The sequence below is a fragment of the Diutina rugosa genome (assembly GCF_008704595.1).
Source record: "Diutina rugosa strain CBS 613 chromosome Unknown scaffold35_size143915, whole genome shotgun sequence".
Classification (NCBI taxonomy): Eukaryota; Fungi; Ascomycota; class Pichiomycetes; order Serinales; family Debaryomycetaceae; genus Diutina; species Diutina rugosa.
In genome coordinates this window covers 1-14,965 of record NW_022995151.1, presented here as the reverse complement: position 1 = coordinate 14,965, position 14,965 = coordinate 1, and the positions used below count along the sequence as shown (strand labels likewise).

The 14,965-nt window shown below is 50.1% G+C and overlaps 7 protein-coding genes across 7 annotated transcripts; 3 read left to right on the top strand and 4 right to left on the bottom strand. All coding sequences in view use genetic code 12, as the record gives it.

Moving 5' to 3' along the window:
- Positions 1-241: 241 nt before the first annotated feature.
- On the bottom strand, positions 242-2,818 carry DIURU_003125 (CCR4-NOT core subunit; the record flags this gene model as incomplete). Its single annotated transcript, XM_034155853.1, has 1 exon — positions 242-2,818. The coding sequence occupies one exon, from the start codon at positions 2,816-2,818 to the stop codon at positions 242-244; it is 2,577 nt and encodes an 858-aa protein (XP_034012034.1).
- Positions 2,819-3,539: 721 nt separating this feature from the next.
- DIURU_003124 (uncharacterized protein) lies at positions 3,540-4,385 on the top strand (the record flags this gene model as incomplete). Its single annotated transcript, XM_034155852.1, has 1 exon — positions 3,540-4,385. The coding sequence occupies one exon, from the start codon at positions 3,540-3,542 to the stop codon at positions 4,383-4,385; it is 846 nt and encodes a 281-aa protein (XP_034012033.1).
- Positions 4,386-4,682: 297 nt separating this feature from the next.
- Positions 4,683-5,942, bottom strand: DIURU_003123 (uncharacterized protein; the record flags this gene model as incomplete). Its single annotated transcript, XM_034155851.1, has 1 exon — positions 4,683-5,942. The coding sequence occupies one exon, from the start codon at positions 5,940-5,942 to the stop codon at positions 4,683-4,685; it is 1,260 nt and encodes a 419-aa protein (XP_034012032.1).
- Positions 5,943-6,688: 746 nt separating this feature from the next.
- Positions 6,689-7,378, bottom strand: DIURU_003122 (uncharacterized protein; the record flags this gene model as incomplete). Its single annotated transcript, XM_034155850.1, has 1 exon — positions 6,689-7,378. The coding sequence occupies one exon, from the start codon at positions 7,376-7,378 to the stop codon at positions 6,689-6,691; it is 690 nt and encodes a 229-aa protein (XP_034012031.1).
- Positions 7,379-8,223: 845 nt separating this feature from the next.
- Positions 8,224-10,218, top strand: DIURU_003121 (uncharacterized protein; the record flags this gene model as incomplete). Its single annotated transcript, XM_034155849.1, has 1 exon — positions 8,224-10,218. The coding sequence occupies one exon, from the start codon at positions 8,224-8,226 to the stop codon at positions 10,216-10,218; it is 1,995 nt and encodes a 664-aa protein (XP_034012030.1).
- A 1,230-nt stretch (positions 10,219-11,448) lies between these two features.
- On the top strand, positions 11,449-12,192 carry DIURU_003120 (uncharacterized protein; the record flags this gene model as incomplete). The annotated part of the gene is made up of 1 exon (XM_034155848.1): positions 11,449-12,192. The coding sequence occupies one exon, from the start codon at positions 11,449-11,451 to the stop codon at positions 12,190-12,192; it is 744 nt and encodes a 247-aa protein (XP_034012029.1).
- A 1,105-nt stretch (positions 12,193-13,297) lies between these two features.
- HAP43 (Hap43p) lies at positions 13,298-14,965 on the bottom strand (the record flags this gene model as incomplete). Its single annotated transcript, XM_034155846.1, has 1 exon — positions 13,298-14,965. A coding segment is annotated over one exon (1,668 nt), but the record flags the coding sequence as incomplete, so codon positions are not given.

Genomic DNA, 14,965 nt, shown 5'->3' with positions numbered 1-14,965 from the left:
GAACTTGAAGGATTATGTAAGTTTTTGAGATGATCTGATCGACACAATCCACTCACCTTTTATTCATTAGACCATCTAACCAAGTAGAGAATTTTTTCAGGATTTCAGTTGTCTAGCACTAAACTGCAACGGAACCACTTGATTGCAAGGCTTCACCTATTGGTGTCTGCCATCATAATTGCTCTACATGTTTTGCCTTTCCTTTGAAAATCGTGTATTAAGTTGTTTATCATCAAGGTCGTTACTTTTTGCGTTTCCGCTTCCCCTTCCCCAGCGACTTGGTGTCGCCACCGCTGCTGCGCTGGCTGGCTCCCTTGCCGTTGCTTTCACTGTCGCCATCATCATCAATCACGATCAGCTGGAACTGGCTAAAGAGCTTTTCCGCCGCCACGTCGATTTTACTAAACGTGTTAAAGTGGGTGAGGAACAAGGCAAAGTCGTCGTGGGCCGACGGCGGGAGCAGCATCTGCGCCCGCGCCACTTCGAGATGGTCGCAGAACTTGTTGGTGTAGCGGATCACGATCGCTTTGTGGTTGCGGTTGGTCTCGAGGTCGTCGGTGATCTCGTCGCGCAGACGGCTCTGGTAAAGCAGCAAAAGCTCGTGGATCGTCTTCACTTTCTTGAGCGTCGCCGGCTTCTCCTCTTCTCCTGCTGTGGGCTCGCTGGCGGTGCCTTTCACTTTGAAGAAAAGCTGGCGAGCCTGAGGGAGCTTGCCGATCCAATTCACCAAGAGCACCTGGAGGACGTTGGAATAATCGTTGAGCTCGTGGCCATCCTGGTCACCGGTAGCGGTATGGTGACGGCTCAAATCAATGATCCCTTTGGCCACAAGCTGGTTGATCATCAAGCAGAGAAGCGTCATGTACTTCTTCGCCACCAGCTCGGCAAGCACCACTTCGTAGCCGTCGTCGATGTCAAGGCCGTCGCGGGCACTGAGATAGAGACTCAGGTTATTCAAGAACTCGTGGAGAAGCATCAGCGTCTCCACTTCCAGCAACACCAAGGGCCCCTGGCGGGAGAAGGTGTAGGGCAGGTTCTTGGTCCTGGCCGCGGGCGAGGCGCCCCGGCTGCCCGTAAGCAACTCGAACACGTAGTCGATAATGAAGCTCGACAAGTTCATGTTGTGGGTCATAAACAGGATGAACACGCGGCGGTAGCCGGGACAGCAGAGCAACTCGTCCATCAAGCACCACGCGAGCTTGGGGTTGTTGTGGACAAACAACTCGAACTGGCTCACCTCGAAGATGGGGACGATCAACAGCTCCAGCTCGGCGATCAGCTCGTTCAGCGCCGTCAGCGTGAGCAAGTTGTACACTTTCTCCACGGTGATGTCGCTGTCTTCACCGTGCTGGGCGTCGAGGTTCACTTTGGAAATGGTGTTCAAAAGCACCTGCCCCACCTTCTGTTCTGCTTGCTCGTGGCCGTCGATCGAGTTGGTGGCGAGGAACTCAAGCGTCACCCGGAGCTCCTCCCACAGGGTGAAGAAGTCAAACAGCTCCTCCTTGTCCGTAAGCTGGCGGTACTGGTGGTACTTGTCGACAAACTGCGGGTCGAACTTGTGGTTGTCGCCCCGCAACGTGTCGCGCCAGTCGTGGCCATACAGATCAAACTCGATGGGATCGACCCCTATCGGCTTCGCCGCAAGCTCCTTGCTCTGGTACTCGGCCAAGCTGTCGCCGTTGGTGATCGACAGGTAGATGGGCTCGATGGCGTCGCGGGTCTCGAGGTATTTCTGGAGCTGGCCCTCGGGGTCGTGGTCGTGCCACTCGTCGCCGTCGTTGGTGTCGTCGTCGTACTCGTACTCGAAGATGTAGCGGATGTCCTCGTCGAAGCGGTCGTCGTACTCCAAGTCGAGCAAGAGGTCGCCCAACTCGAGCACGGGCTTGCTCTGGTTGTCGCGGCGGGCCTGCTCCTGAGCGTCGACGGGGTCTTGCCACAGAGGACCGCCAGGGCCCACCACGTAGGGGATGTTGATGTTGAGCACCAAGAGCGCCACCACCACGAGCCGCATGTCGATCAGAATGGCGCCGCCGTTGATCTTTTCCCTGCCTAATGGTTGCATAAACGCCACGAGACTCTGGTGCTTTAAGTCCTTCTCCTCCTCCGATCCGTCGGATAGCGACAGCGGGTTGCGGTTGATGATGGCGGCAAGCACGTACCTGATCGCCAGCGACCCCTTGAGCGTCGTCTTCACCAGCTCGGGCGTCGGCTCCAGCGACTGGGTGAACTCCAACCGGCGGTCGATCTCGAGGCCAAGCAAGATGACGTTGGTGTGGCACTTCCACAACTTGATGAGCCAGTGGAAGTACGGATTAAGCACCAAGTTGTCGCCAAAGAGCTTCGCGAGCGCCCACAACAAAATGCAGCACGCCAGGTAGAGCCAGCTGATCTCGGGCTCAAACGCCAATATCGGCGCCCACCGGTGGAGATTGTGGTCCCAGCGGTCCTCGCCGTTGTCGACATACCGCAAATTGAGCTCGGAGTCGACGTTGAGCCCGTGGCGGTGGATGGCGTCGATCACGGTGTAGAGGGCGTGGGCGAGGTCAAACTTGACGAGGTCGATGTCGTGGCGGGCCAGGCTCTCTGGAGGATACAGCGGCATCAATTTCAAGTAGCAGAGGCCGATGACGGCGTCGGCGGCGAGGTCGACACTGAGGACGGCGGTGTCGTTTTCCTCGGGCTGGGTGAAGGGGTCGGCGAGCGACACCGCCACCTGGTAGGCGAAGCGGGGCAAGTCGCCGGGGACATCGATCGCCAGGTACACCACGCTATGTCGCTTGAACGTGAGAGGCACCTCCACCTCCACCTCTTCTTCCATGGAGAGGGTCCCACCCGCGGCGCGCGCACCGATGAGTTACCGCGACCCGCCACAGCGACGTGAAGCCGAGTGTGGGATTAAACTAATTGAGGTACGTGTTCTGATGATGGGTATTGTCGTATGATTGTTGGTATTAGGGTGCTGTATTGCCTCGACTTTTTGGTTGCGGTGGTAGTCATATGACTGTAAACTTTGGTAAGTGTAAGAATTTGAGGCTGGACTACCATTAGAACCAGTCATCAGATTGGGTGTAGGTCGTAAGCTTAGAGCGATTAGATGAGTTGGGAACGGTAGAATTAGCAGCTGAAACCATGTAAAACTCATTTGCTTGACTAGGTCGGAGGTAAGGTAAGAATATGGTCTCATACTGTACGAGTTTCCTCGAATACAATTGAAGGCGTGGTGTCTGACTGATGGGACAATTTTAGGTGCTTGTAAAGACAGTGTCAATAGGAAAGCTGTACCTGATGACGCATTCTCTCAAACATATATTAGTTTACAATTCCTCTGAGAGTTGCACGACTTGTTCAGTATTGTTCTTGCGAAACAGTGTTCGCGTTCACTCGCCACCGACTGCGCTTCAAGATCAACCATGATCTCAGGAACTTGAAATTGAGTGTATAACAGACATCGACAATCTCCCCGTACCTACTAAGCCGATACGTCAAACAGTCTAAGTATTGATTGTGAAAGGAGCGCTACAACGCCAAGTGTCTACTACATGTCGTTTACACCGAGGCCATTCAGGTTGACCTCCACACCCTCCACACCCACCAAAACCCCCACAAACTCCACACCCTCCACAAACTCCACACCCTCCACAACCTCCACAGCCACCCAAGACATCCATCCCAAAGACATCAGTCCCAAAGAAATCCACCCCAAAGAGACTCGTCCCAAAGAAATACACCCCAAAGAGACTCGTCCCAAAGAAATCCGTCCCAAAGAGACTCGTCCGAGAGACATCCGTCCCAATCGCCTCGATGCACCTTCGACCCACAACTTTTTGCAATCACTCCCAATAAATTATGACCGACGATGCGTTACCAGATTCCTTATGGATGTAGATAAGTTTCAAGAAGTAATCGAAACCCAACAGGATGAATTGGACACTGACGTCTTCCCTAAAGTGTACGATGTGCTTCGAAGTGACCCCACACTTAAAGTGAAAATCATTGACCTGATTACTAACCTGATGGTGACCACTTATGGTGTCTACGTGGAAACCCTTGCCATTGCGAAGATGACATTAGGTGAACAAGGCACGGATCGAAGAGACTGTGCAAATACATTGCGACGCCACAAAGACGAACTTATCCATCGCTACAAACTGATCTGCAAAACTCGGGCGATTTCGCTTCATAACCACCCACAACTTAAGCAAGTGTTACTTGAGTATGAGCAGGACTCATACGCTCTAATCAGAAAGGACTGCGAAGATTTGCGTCAAATGGCAGAAAAGGCTTTCAAAAACTCTAATGTCAGAGTGTTGAACATTCTGTTCGAATCAGTTACGTTCTCCATGAAATTGGGAGATAATGACTTGACAACCTCGATAATGCTCTAGCCGGTCTAATGCAATAAAATGGAATCTGAACGTCTTTTCTCTATGTAATTAAGTCACATATAATATCTATCTCTAAGTATATTAAAGTGTAGGTCTCCAAGTTGTTACTCACCGATTTGTTTAAATGATTAGTTTGTTTCATCGGTATATCTGGATTGTTCTAGATATTCTTTAGCGAGTGGACGTAGGAGGTAAGCCGCGAGCCATTACGACGTCAATGTTATCTCCAATCCATTTCCGGGTCATAAATCATCATTCAGAGTCTAGTCAGAGTTCTTTCAGTGGTACGCCTGTCAACTAGTTCAACACTCGTGCTAAGCCTTTACCAAAAAGACCCCGCACCCGTTTCGGGTACACCCCCAGGTAGGCGGCCAACACCGCCATCAGCACGCTGAAACACACGTTCTCCATCATCAAGTGCTTGCGGCACTTACAGTCGGTGGCCACCAACGTCCCCAACGCTCTCGGGGTGACAAACAACGCCAACTCCTTGCGTCGCGCCGCCGTCTCAATGAAACCAGAGAAGCCACAGAGCATCGCTCCCGCGGTGGGGGCATAGGTGACGTCCCATTTGCGTCTATCGATGTTGGGGAATAACTGAGGGGCTAAACGGGTTCGGGTAAGACACACCGCGTACCAGTAAAGGCCAATAAACGCCCCTAAAAACGCCAGCGACCGGGCAGTCGACACCACGGCTCTGAGCACCAGGCCCCGGCGGATCAACCACATCACCGCATTTAACGGGCCGTACACTTTCAAGGCAAAGAGAAACCCCCGCTGGAACCGCCAGAGGGCGTGGAGCTCGCAGCTCTTGCATTTGAACGCGTGCACCGTCTCACACTCGATGGGCTGGGTGACGACGAAATCGCCCCGCTCGGGGGCCTGCCCGTAGCGAGTGCAATAGTCGTACATCATCTGGAGATGGGTCGGCTCGGGAGTGCCGTATTCAGCCTTGCGGTCGCGGAACGCCTTCAAAATACGTACGATCTCGGAGTCCATATTGGCAGCGGCGGTGATCCAGTTGCGGTAGCTGGGCGGTAACGTCTGGGGCTCAAAGAACCACGCGTACATGATGAACAGACACGCAAGCACAAAGAGAAGCCCGTCGCCGACGGCGGCAGGCACCACCAGGTAGCACATTTGCAGGAACGCGGTGTCGAACGCTCTTGTAGCCACAATCAACGTGAAGTCAAGCGAAAGGAACCTCAGCACGTGGCGCTGGTAGCTGCCAAAGTTGACGAGCCCCAGGATAAGCGCTGCCCCGAAGGTGGACGTGAATGGCGACGATGAGTACACCGAAGCGATAAGCGGCTGGAGGAGCCTGATCCCGGCGACAAAGCGAGCGACAAACATCGGGAACTTGGCGGGGTGGCACGCTCTGACCAATACCCGCTTGATCCTTTGCCATAGCTGTGATTTCAGCTGTTTTTCACGGCGGGCTTTGCCTATCACTTTGAGAAGGCGAGGAAGCACCACGTACACGTAGCCGTAGATGAAGCCCCTTACCGAGGGTTTGAGCACTCCCCCTACGAGGTACTGGGCGACCTCTGGACTCATGATATCCGTGCAGCTGGTATGTAGCGGGACACGATAACCATAATCAAGTTGGACCGAGGACTAGCGCCATCGCGGCTGAAGTCGGTCATGCATATGCCACAAAAACACGGATCGCCGAGGCAGTGTCCTCAGTTTTTGGGGCCCAGACTAACAAGAGAAAGCCAGAAATGATCACTATAATAAAAACATTGGTTTTCCGTGTCCAGACTGAGAACCTCAATAAAGTCTATTTTTGTTTAAGCCGCGGTTATTGCCCGGAGACGGTCGCGAAACAAGGCCAGCCGAGGTACATATGAGTGCGGGGTCTTCTCCACCAGGCGGGTGGGCCGATCGCGCCATCGCCTCAAGAGCCCGGGAGAGATAAGGTCAATTGGTCCAGCAGCAAATAAAATGGGGAGAGAAAATAGAATTTTGTGTGGCTGGCAGTGGTTTGGAGTAACGTCGGCTTTGTCTAGACCTGGTTAACGTGATTTGTGGACCATAAGCTGGTAAGTTTTCGGATTGTAGTCCCGATCGCTACGCGTCAGGGCACTGCCAAATTTGAACACAAACACCGGTATGTATATTTAGCGCTAGTGACGTCACTCACCAGTGAACCAGTAAAGGCCATCAGCGTCATTGGAATTACACCAGCGAATAAACCAAATCAAAGCAGTAAGCATACGTCTGCTTTAAGGAGAAATATGTGGTTTTTGATGTTCTCTTCAAAGTTTTGTCTACTGCTAAAGAGCTGAATTTCTATATAATTAATGGGAGGTGTCCAGGGTGGTATCGCGGGGGGAGGCGTCCTTCAACGAGTCTTGGGCTTGTTCTCCCGGTGACTGCTGAGGGACATTTATCGTGATTGGAGCCAATACCTTCACCACGATATTCCTAACTTTATGGTATAAGTAAGCCAAAGGAGGGAATCTTTGTAAAATCAGACCGAATTCAGCGTCAAACTTCGACACCTCTTGTTTCGTACACGGGTTCTCGTTCCAACTTAATTTAGCAAAGATCATCAGAGCCGCAAAACATATTAAATAGGTTAACGCCACTTGCCAACGACCTGCAACCAAATTCGCAAACGCGGTCGGCTTCACCACAATTGGATATAACAGCATCAACACTAAGGAGAGCAGAGCCGTCGCCGCCATGTTTTGACGTTTAGGTTGATTCTCTTCAAGCCACGCCGCCACCCGAGACTCAAGCTGTTGCTGTTGAGGCAAGGTGTCAATGAAATCAATAAGGTGACGTTGGAAATAACTGATGATGTGGAATACCAGGGGAATCAAATGTATAAAAAGAGCATCGTAAACGGGGCCAATAGCGAGCGACGCAAAGTAGAATATTGCGGCTAAAGTAAGGTTCTGGAAATTGGTATTGGTAACAAGTTGTCTGACTCCTCGTTTCAGCTTTTGCTGGACGAGAACAATGGAGTCCCTGGTGATCACCATTACGAGGCAGTACCGATAGTAGGCGAGGGCCAGTGCCGCCAGCCCGAAAATAAGCAGCAATAGGTAGGCGAAGTAGAAGAGTACCGAGAGCACGTGCACAATAAACCACCAGAACTGCTGGGTCCGGGCAAGTGCCACCACCAGCGCCATGCACTAAGTGTGTGAGCTCCGTGCGGGTGGCTATTTCGCAGCCGCACCGTCAAAAACCACACACACTGTAGAAAGCACTTCCACCAGTATTATGTGATTTTCGTTCACTTCGAATTAAGTTTAGATCAGTTTCATTCAACTCTTTTAAAGTCGAATAAGCGGAAGTTCTTTTCGAGCGAGTGGAACCCGCTATGGTCGGAGTGAAGTCCACCTCTTTGGTTACCAAATTTGAGTGCGACCAACTTTGTGAGGTATCCATCACGTGATCTTAGTGATAACAAACTAGGTGTAAGCTAAAATTGGCAAAAGTTAACGATTAATAGGCCCAATAAAGGCTCCAACAACATCTTAAAATCGACAAACTCACCAACTCATCTATAATTTACTTCTACAGGTCATTTTGAGTGCGGCGTGGCTTTACCCATCATCACACGACTATGTTAGCAGCGATGCTTGCAACCTCGTTAGATTATTGTGAAAAGACTCCAGTTATGATAGTTTTCTTATCGTATTGTATCATTGACTAGTGAACAAATTTAAAAACTGAAACTTTCAACTATGACAATTTTTGGTCTTTTGTGATTTTGACGTATTCGCCAGTTTCTGTTTATCAGGGGTACGGCCCATTTTATCCTGCACATAATGCAAAATCACTCTTGGAAGACTGCGATCGTCCCCCCTTCACACCTCTGGCGATGTCGTTTCTCGACGAGATCCAGAAGCTCGACGCTTTGAGTCTAGAGGGCAATGGTCGTCGAAAGAAGAAGACCAAGGCCAAGCGGGCATCACAACCTCAAACTGCCCCCAAGCCGGCGCCCGAGCCGACCCCTTCTCAACGAGCTCCCAAAGCTGATGCTCCTAAACCCGCTCCCAAACCTGCTGCCGCTCCCAAACCTGCTGCCGCTCCCAAACCTGCTACTGCTCCCAAACCTGCTGCCGCTCCCAAACCTGCTGCTGCTCCCAAACCTGTCGCTGGTCCTAATGCTCCCAAAACTGTCAGACAAGTGAGCGAACAGATGCAACCATCGTTGGTCCTTCCTCACACTCTCACCGTCCGCCGCAGCAGACCGCCTACGCTCAAGGACCCGCTGACATTGGTGGGGCTGTCTGCCAAATCTGCACCTGAAAAAGTACCTGAACTGTCGACAAAGGCGGTTGCTGTAAACGCGGCCAAAAATGGAAACGGTGAAGCTCAAGCTTCGGCATCGTCTGAGGAGGAGGACGACGATCCTCCCGATGAAATTCCCAAGGAAAAGGAAATTATCACTGACGACCACAAGCGTGCTGCTGAGCTATTGTCGGCTTATTGGTACAGTATCTACCAACGTTATGAAGATCAGGGTATAGAAGCCCCGTCTTTTGATGAGATCTATGAGTTGGAGGGTGTCCTTGACATGTTCAGAAAACTCAAGATTATCCCGTTGAAGTGGAATTTTCGTATCAAACGCAAAACCTTACCTGATGGTGAGGTGGAAGATGTCCGCATTGCCAATATTGTTTCGGCAGACCCGGTTCTGAAGTCACGCAAGTACAATCCGGCGCCGAAAGTGATCCGGTTAGTGCTTGCCCACGCCATGGCCCACGACTACAAAGCGTGCCAGCTTCACGTGGACCTCAAAAGTGAAGAACTTTACGACCCCGACCGGCCTCTTTCGTTCTCGCCGCCGGAAGTAGCTGGCGACGAGCTGCAAGTTGGCGTCGCCCGGCTTAATCGTCCCATCCCCGGCACTAAGCACTTTGAGCGCATGTGGTACGAGCATTTCACGAATTTCTTCGTCGACAAGTACAACTTCAAGGCGTGTGACGCCGCCAAGGGGGTTTGGGTCTACGCCCCTAACAATCAGATGAAGCTTATCGTGATGATCGGATTCGATGACATTCTCGTCTTCGGCAAAACTGACAAGCACGTCAAATGGATCGTGTCTCACATCGAATCGAAGTTTAGGGTGAAAAACTTGGGCCTTCCTCTGCTGTTCATGGATATCGATTTCCGTATCGAAGACAAGTCTGTCGACATCAGTTTGTATAATATGTTGACGTTAGCGGCGGACAAGTGGGATATTGACACTGATCACTCGGTGAGGTCTCCCATCGAGCCGTCATTCGATTTGAAATGGAAGTCGACTGGGTCAAAACAAGTGCTCACCAAAAAGGAAAAGGCTAAAAAGATGGAAATCTATCAACTGCTCATGAAAGATTTAATGGCCATCTTCAAATGGAGACCCGACATCGCCGAACCCATCAGCAAGCTTGTCCATCTCGAACCTTACGTCAACGATTGGCTCATCGCTGCCGCGAAGAGAGTGTTGCAATTTGTGTACAACACTTGTTCGATTTATTACCTGCTTAAGTATAATCCTAGGGATGATGAGACGTTTAAGGCGAGATTGTTTGTCAACAAGACAGCTAGCGATCTGCACATCACTATGTCTTACATGATTTCCAAGCATGGTAATATTGACTGGAGTGTCAAAGTACTCGACGAGACAGACCTCAACAGGGCGTTGGACACCAACACCAACGTTCTCGGTAACGAGTTGGACAACATGGAGTTGATTGACCAGTTCCTCCTCACGGGTAAAAACGTCGACGATAGAGCTGTTGGGCCCAGCATGATCAACGCCATGGACCCCAACGAAAAGCCGGACTATAAGATTCTTTTGAACGATATCATCAAGAGATTTCCCTAGGGTATTGGCCAAAACAAGTAGCTTGCATTTTAAATGGTAATTGCGGGGCTTTGCCATTTTCTTTTCTCTCATATACAAATTTCACAGTAATATAAAGTAAACTAAGAATTGGACGATATAAATCCAATAGAGTCGTCACTTCAGGTTGTAAACTGAGGAGTAATAAGAAATCGCTTAAAGAGTGTGAGAACAAGAAAAGGCAATCAATCACAGTGGGAAGTCTATTCGATGGTTTTCATGTTTATAAAATGGCGTCTTAAGTCTATATTTGACTTCTTTTTTTGACAAGATTGAAATCTCGAGAGTTCTCGAGCTTCCCAAATGAACCCACATCACTCAAAACAAAATAACGCGTAGCGATAATATCAACAGTGTCTAATGCTTGAACTTTCACGAGTCACTCGTTGATAACTGACTGAACGCCAAAAAGTTGTCGCAGGTACATTTCGAAACTGAGACAGTAGCCGCAGTAAACTGTGTTGATATAAACTGTGTTGATACAAGGCTCGATAGTGTAGCAATGGCTGTGCTGTATCGATAATTTAACCTGCTGTGGTTCATTCACTACTGCGTTTGGTGTGCTGATGCATGCCACTTGAGACAACCACCGTGATCTTCAACAAATAAACACAGAACTTGAAAATGACAAAATGTTGAGAATCGGATCCACCGGGATTCTCTGTAGAACCGGAAAGGTTTTCGTATTGGTTCTCCGACTTGCGGTCAGATTGTTTGGGGGGCATTCTGTAGTATAGGTACAATAATCCGAGGAGAGTTAAGCAAAGGCTTAAAGGTAACAAATGTAGTAATAAAAGTATAAAGGTAGATAAAGATAGATTATTCTTAATTGATTTTCCCAGGATAATACATGTGTGGCTGTCAACATGTATATGCAGTCCAGGGGTAAACGCCACAGTGCGTGGTTATAGACCGAATAGTGATTTGGCTCTGGCAACACTGTGCCACAACAAAAATTATACAATATACTCAAAGCAGCCAGTCGTCTTATTCTTCCGTGTATAAATCGCGTCTGTGCCCCTTCTCTTGGCCTCGGGAGTTTGACATGGAAGCGGACAGTGTACCATCTGCTGGATTACGTATTTTCCCGAATAGACGAAGCCGTGTGGGATTTTTGTACAGCTGTGGAAAAAGGGAACCCCCAATTGGTTAAGGATATGGAAAAAGCAGTTGACGTCAAGATGGACCAAGTTCTTCAATCTGTGAAGAAATATGACTCAAAATTTGATGAATATGAAACGCTTTTCTCAGCGGAGGACGTTCCCAGCGGAGGACGGGTTCAAAACTTGGGAAGCAAAGAATTACGAGATGATGTACAGCTTTTTGTCAAAGCAATATGTTCATCATTGCAAGCGTTCAAAAAGATATGGGCTTCAACCAGTAGGTAACATTCTCTATGATATCAATGCTGTGTTTGGGGCCAAGTATCCTTACCGGTACCCCCTCTCGAAGGACACGGTGGAAGAACACTTTAAAACATTCTGGGTCGTCTCTCACCATGTCTGGGAACCGAAAGATTATATTTTTCAGGAGAATGTAATCACTGATATGTGGAGAGACTGGTTGCAAGGACTGGACATGGTCGATTGTCTGGGCAAATTTGATCTTTCACCCAACGTGGTGCAAAGTTGGTTTAAAATCTTCGAGGTTCTAGCACTGCTTCCTAGGACCACAGTCGAGAACACCATGATTTGCCTGTTAAGCCCACCTGAAGTCTATCGTCGAGAGTTATATGATGAAGAGCTCTGGGAATTTGGTGACGAGCTTATGGATTTGGACTTCAGTTGCGAGGAGAAGTTCAATGAAGGGGTCAAACAGTTGTTTTGGCTGGGGGTTGCGGAACGATTTGACAACGAATGGAAACCATACCCACAGAAAAATATATCTGCCAAAGGTATGTCAGAGACTATCCGATCCCACACAAGTTTTGATCTACCTGTCAACATTTGCAGCTGATCACGAAAACTCCAGATTTGGAAATTTGAAGTCAAGTATCGAAAGTTTTAATGAGAATACACAAACTAAAACGTACTTGCCTACTGGCTAAAAGCTTTTACTCAATGTAGCATGGCGATTTTGTTCATTACTATCTCTCATTATCGATCAACTAGACAATGGCCGGTTCTCCTTGGTGTTGATTTGAAACCTCAACTTTGTGCAATTTACTCGAAAAGCAAATTAGCGGGTCCTACCTTTCTAATATTCGACGTATGGAAGAATACGTAGCCAAAGAGTATCAACTTCGCTATAAAGCATACCTCAAGTTTGTCATGATCAATTCCAATGAAACTTCACCATGATGTACCTCTTGCACTAATATTTAGGCCAGACATTACGAATTTTCAAGTCATTCGTTTGGATCGAGCAGCGAATGATCCGAAAGTTTCTTTGACTTTATAAATTAACCTGCACAGATGTGATGTCAGATCAAATGTGAGCCCAAGTTGGTGATCAGCTGCGAATAGTAAACTCAAATAGCGAGATAGAAGTCTCAAATTCTTCTAGAACAAATGAGATAACACACTGTCAAGGTAATGTCCTTAATTACCTGGAATTTATCGGAATATACGTGGCTAGAAACAATTTTGCGGAGTTTACCTCGAAATTGCAGAATTGTGAAAAGGGCCGACTACCTGAAAATGAAAGCAAAGCTTCATTCGTTTTAGTGAATACAACAGGATTAGATTATTATGATTGTTTGATCTAAGTTATCACTCGAGTATCAATGGCGTGTACAGCCATCTTATAATTTATTTCTTTTCTGCAATGCAGACTTCTACAGCTGCCACTATATAATTTATTACTTGAAGGTTTTGAAATCACATTGAGTGTTCTCCCGAAACTTCAATTTTAACTTAAACTGAGTGGCTTTTCGAATAATTCGACGAGTCATTTTATCAGATATCTGGTTTGAAAGACTACTGGCTTATTTAAACGACGCCAAACCATCAGAGCATTCGACGATATCTACAAAACCACACACACTTTAGTAGTTTATTGTAGAATATATTCATATAGAAAACCTAGGGCCATGATTTCCGAGCCATGCAAAAATCAGTCATTAGTTATAAATATTGCGGTCCAACTCGCGCAAGACGTTGGCCACCGACTGGACTTCGACTTGCATGCCTCGCGTGGTCAATTTGCCCACCAAGGTTGAGAAATCGACCTGGCTAAACCGTTTATGCCGCAGCAATGTTTTATAGGCGTCGGCACAAGGGATATAGAGCCCCTGCTGTCCCGGAGCCACCGAACCACCGGGAGTGAACGGACCCGGGGTCGAGGGACCGTCACCTCCCGAGATACGGTTGGTGGGTGTCGATGGGAGTAACGGCGGCGGTGGCTTAGCCCCCGCGTCTTTGGCCTTCGAGGCAACCGTACTGCAAAATAACGTCAGCAACGGGTCCATCTGGCACTGGCTACAGGTGCCGGGGTTACCGGTACACCCTTCCTTCTTTTCCTTTTCCGCTGGCGCCTGAATAGACACCGGATCTCGGGTGGTTGGGTTCACCACTAACGGGACGGCGCCGGGGGTCAAATTCAGGAAATTGGAGATCTCGAGCGACGGGCCCGGGTGGAGCACGGGGAGCGACGCCTTGTGCGCGTCGCCATTGGCGGGAGGGCCCAGGTTATTAAGCGGGGGGAGAGAGTTGGCATCGAGACCAAGCTTAGCCGCTTCCTCGGCGGCTTCACGACACACACAGGGGGTATCGTCCAGGCAGAACCCACACAGGTCCACCGGCAGGTCCTTGTTGAACGGCACCGCGAGCTGTTTCTTTTGCGGCGGCTGCTTCTTCTCAAGCTTCAGCAAGTCGGGCATCGGCCGCTTGGCGAAGTGGGCGGTGAAGTCGATCTCCATCGCCTCCTGGGGGTCGCGCTTCCGCTTCTTCAACAGCACTGCTGGCTCGGGCTTATAGTCCTGGAGCTGCGACCGGAGCGTCTGCTCAAGCAAGAGAAGCGGCTGGTGCTGGGGCTGGTGCTGGTGCTGTTGAGTCGAAGTTGACGACCCCAGTGCCAGCACCGGAGAAGCGGCAACCGCCGAGTACGGGGGTGGTCCCTGCGACGGGGCCGAAGACGCCGCGGGCTCTTTGAGGCCGATATTCTCGCAGAGACACTCATCCTTGATGCACACGCCACAGTCGACGGGCTCCGCCGCTGCCACTGAAGCCCGAGCGGGAGCCGGGGGCGGGTAGGTTTGCGGCAGCAGCTTCGAGTAGACGACGGCAGCGGTGCGGGGCAGGTCTGCCAGCGGCGCCGGCAGGATCTGTTGCGAGTCCATCGTAAACGGCGAAGGAGCGTTCAGCGTCGGGTAGTGGGGCAGCAGCGCTTGCACGGCGGGGGAGTTATTTCTCGACGCCAACAGCTTGAGCATGGCAATATCACGTTTCATCAGCTCCAACAGCTTCACCAACAGCTGGTTCTCGCCCTTGAGCTTGTTGAGGGAGCTGATCAAGCTCATCTCCTTCATCTCCTTTTCCTTTTCCACCTCCAACAACTTCTGTTCGAGTTCCTGGACCCTGGTGGCTCGGCGCTCTCTAAACGCCCGCTGGGCGGCCCGGTTCTGCGCCTTCCGCTTCAGCGCCGGGGTGTCCACCAGGGGCTTGCGCCCCGGTTTTGGCCGTGGCGGGAGCACCCACTCCTTCAGGGTGATGATCTGGGTCACCGCTGGTGGCGCCAGCGACGGGGCAGCCCCGGGGCGGGCGATGGGGACCTTGGGGGCAAGCGCCGG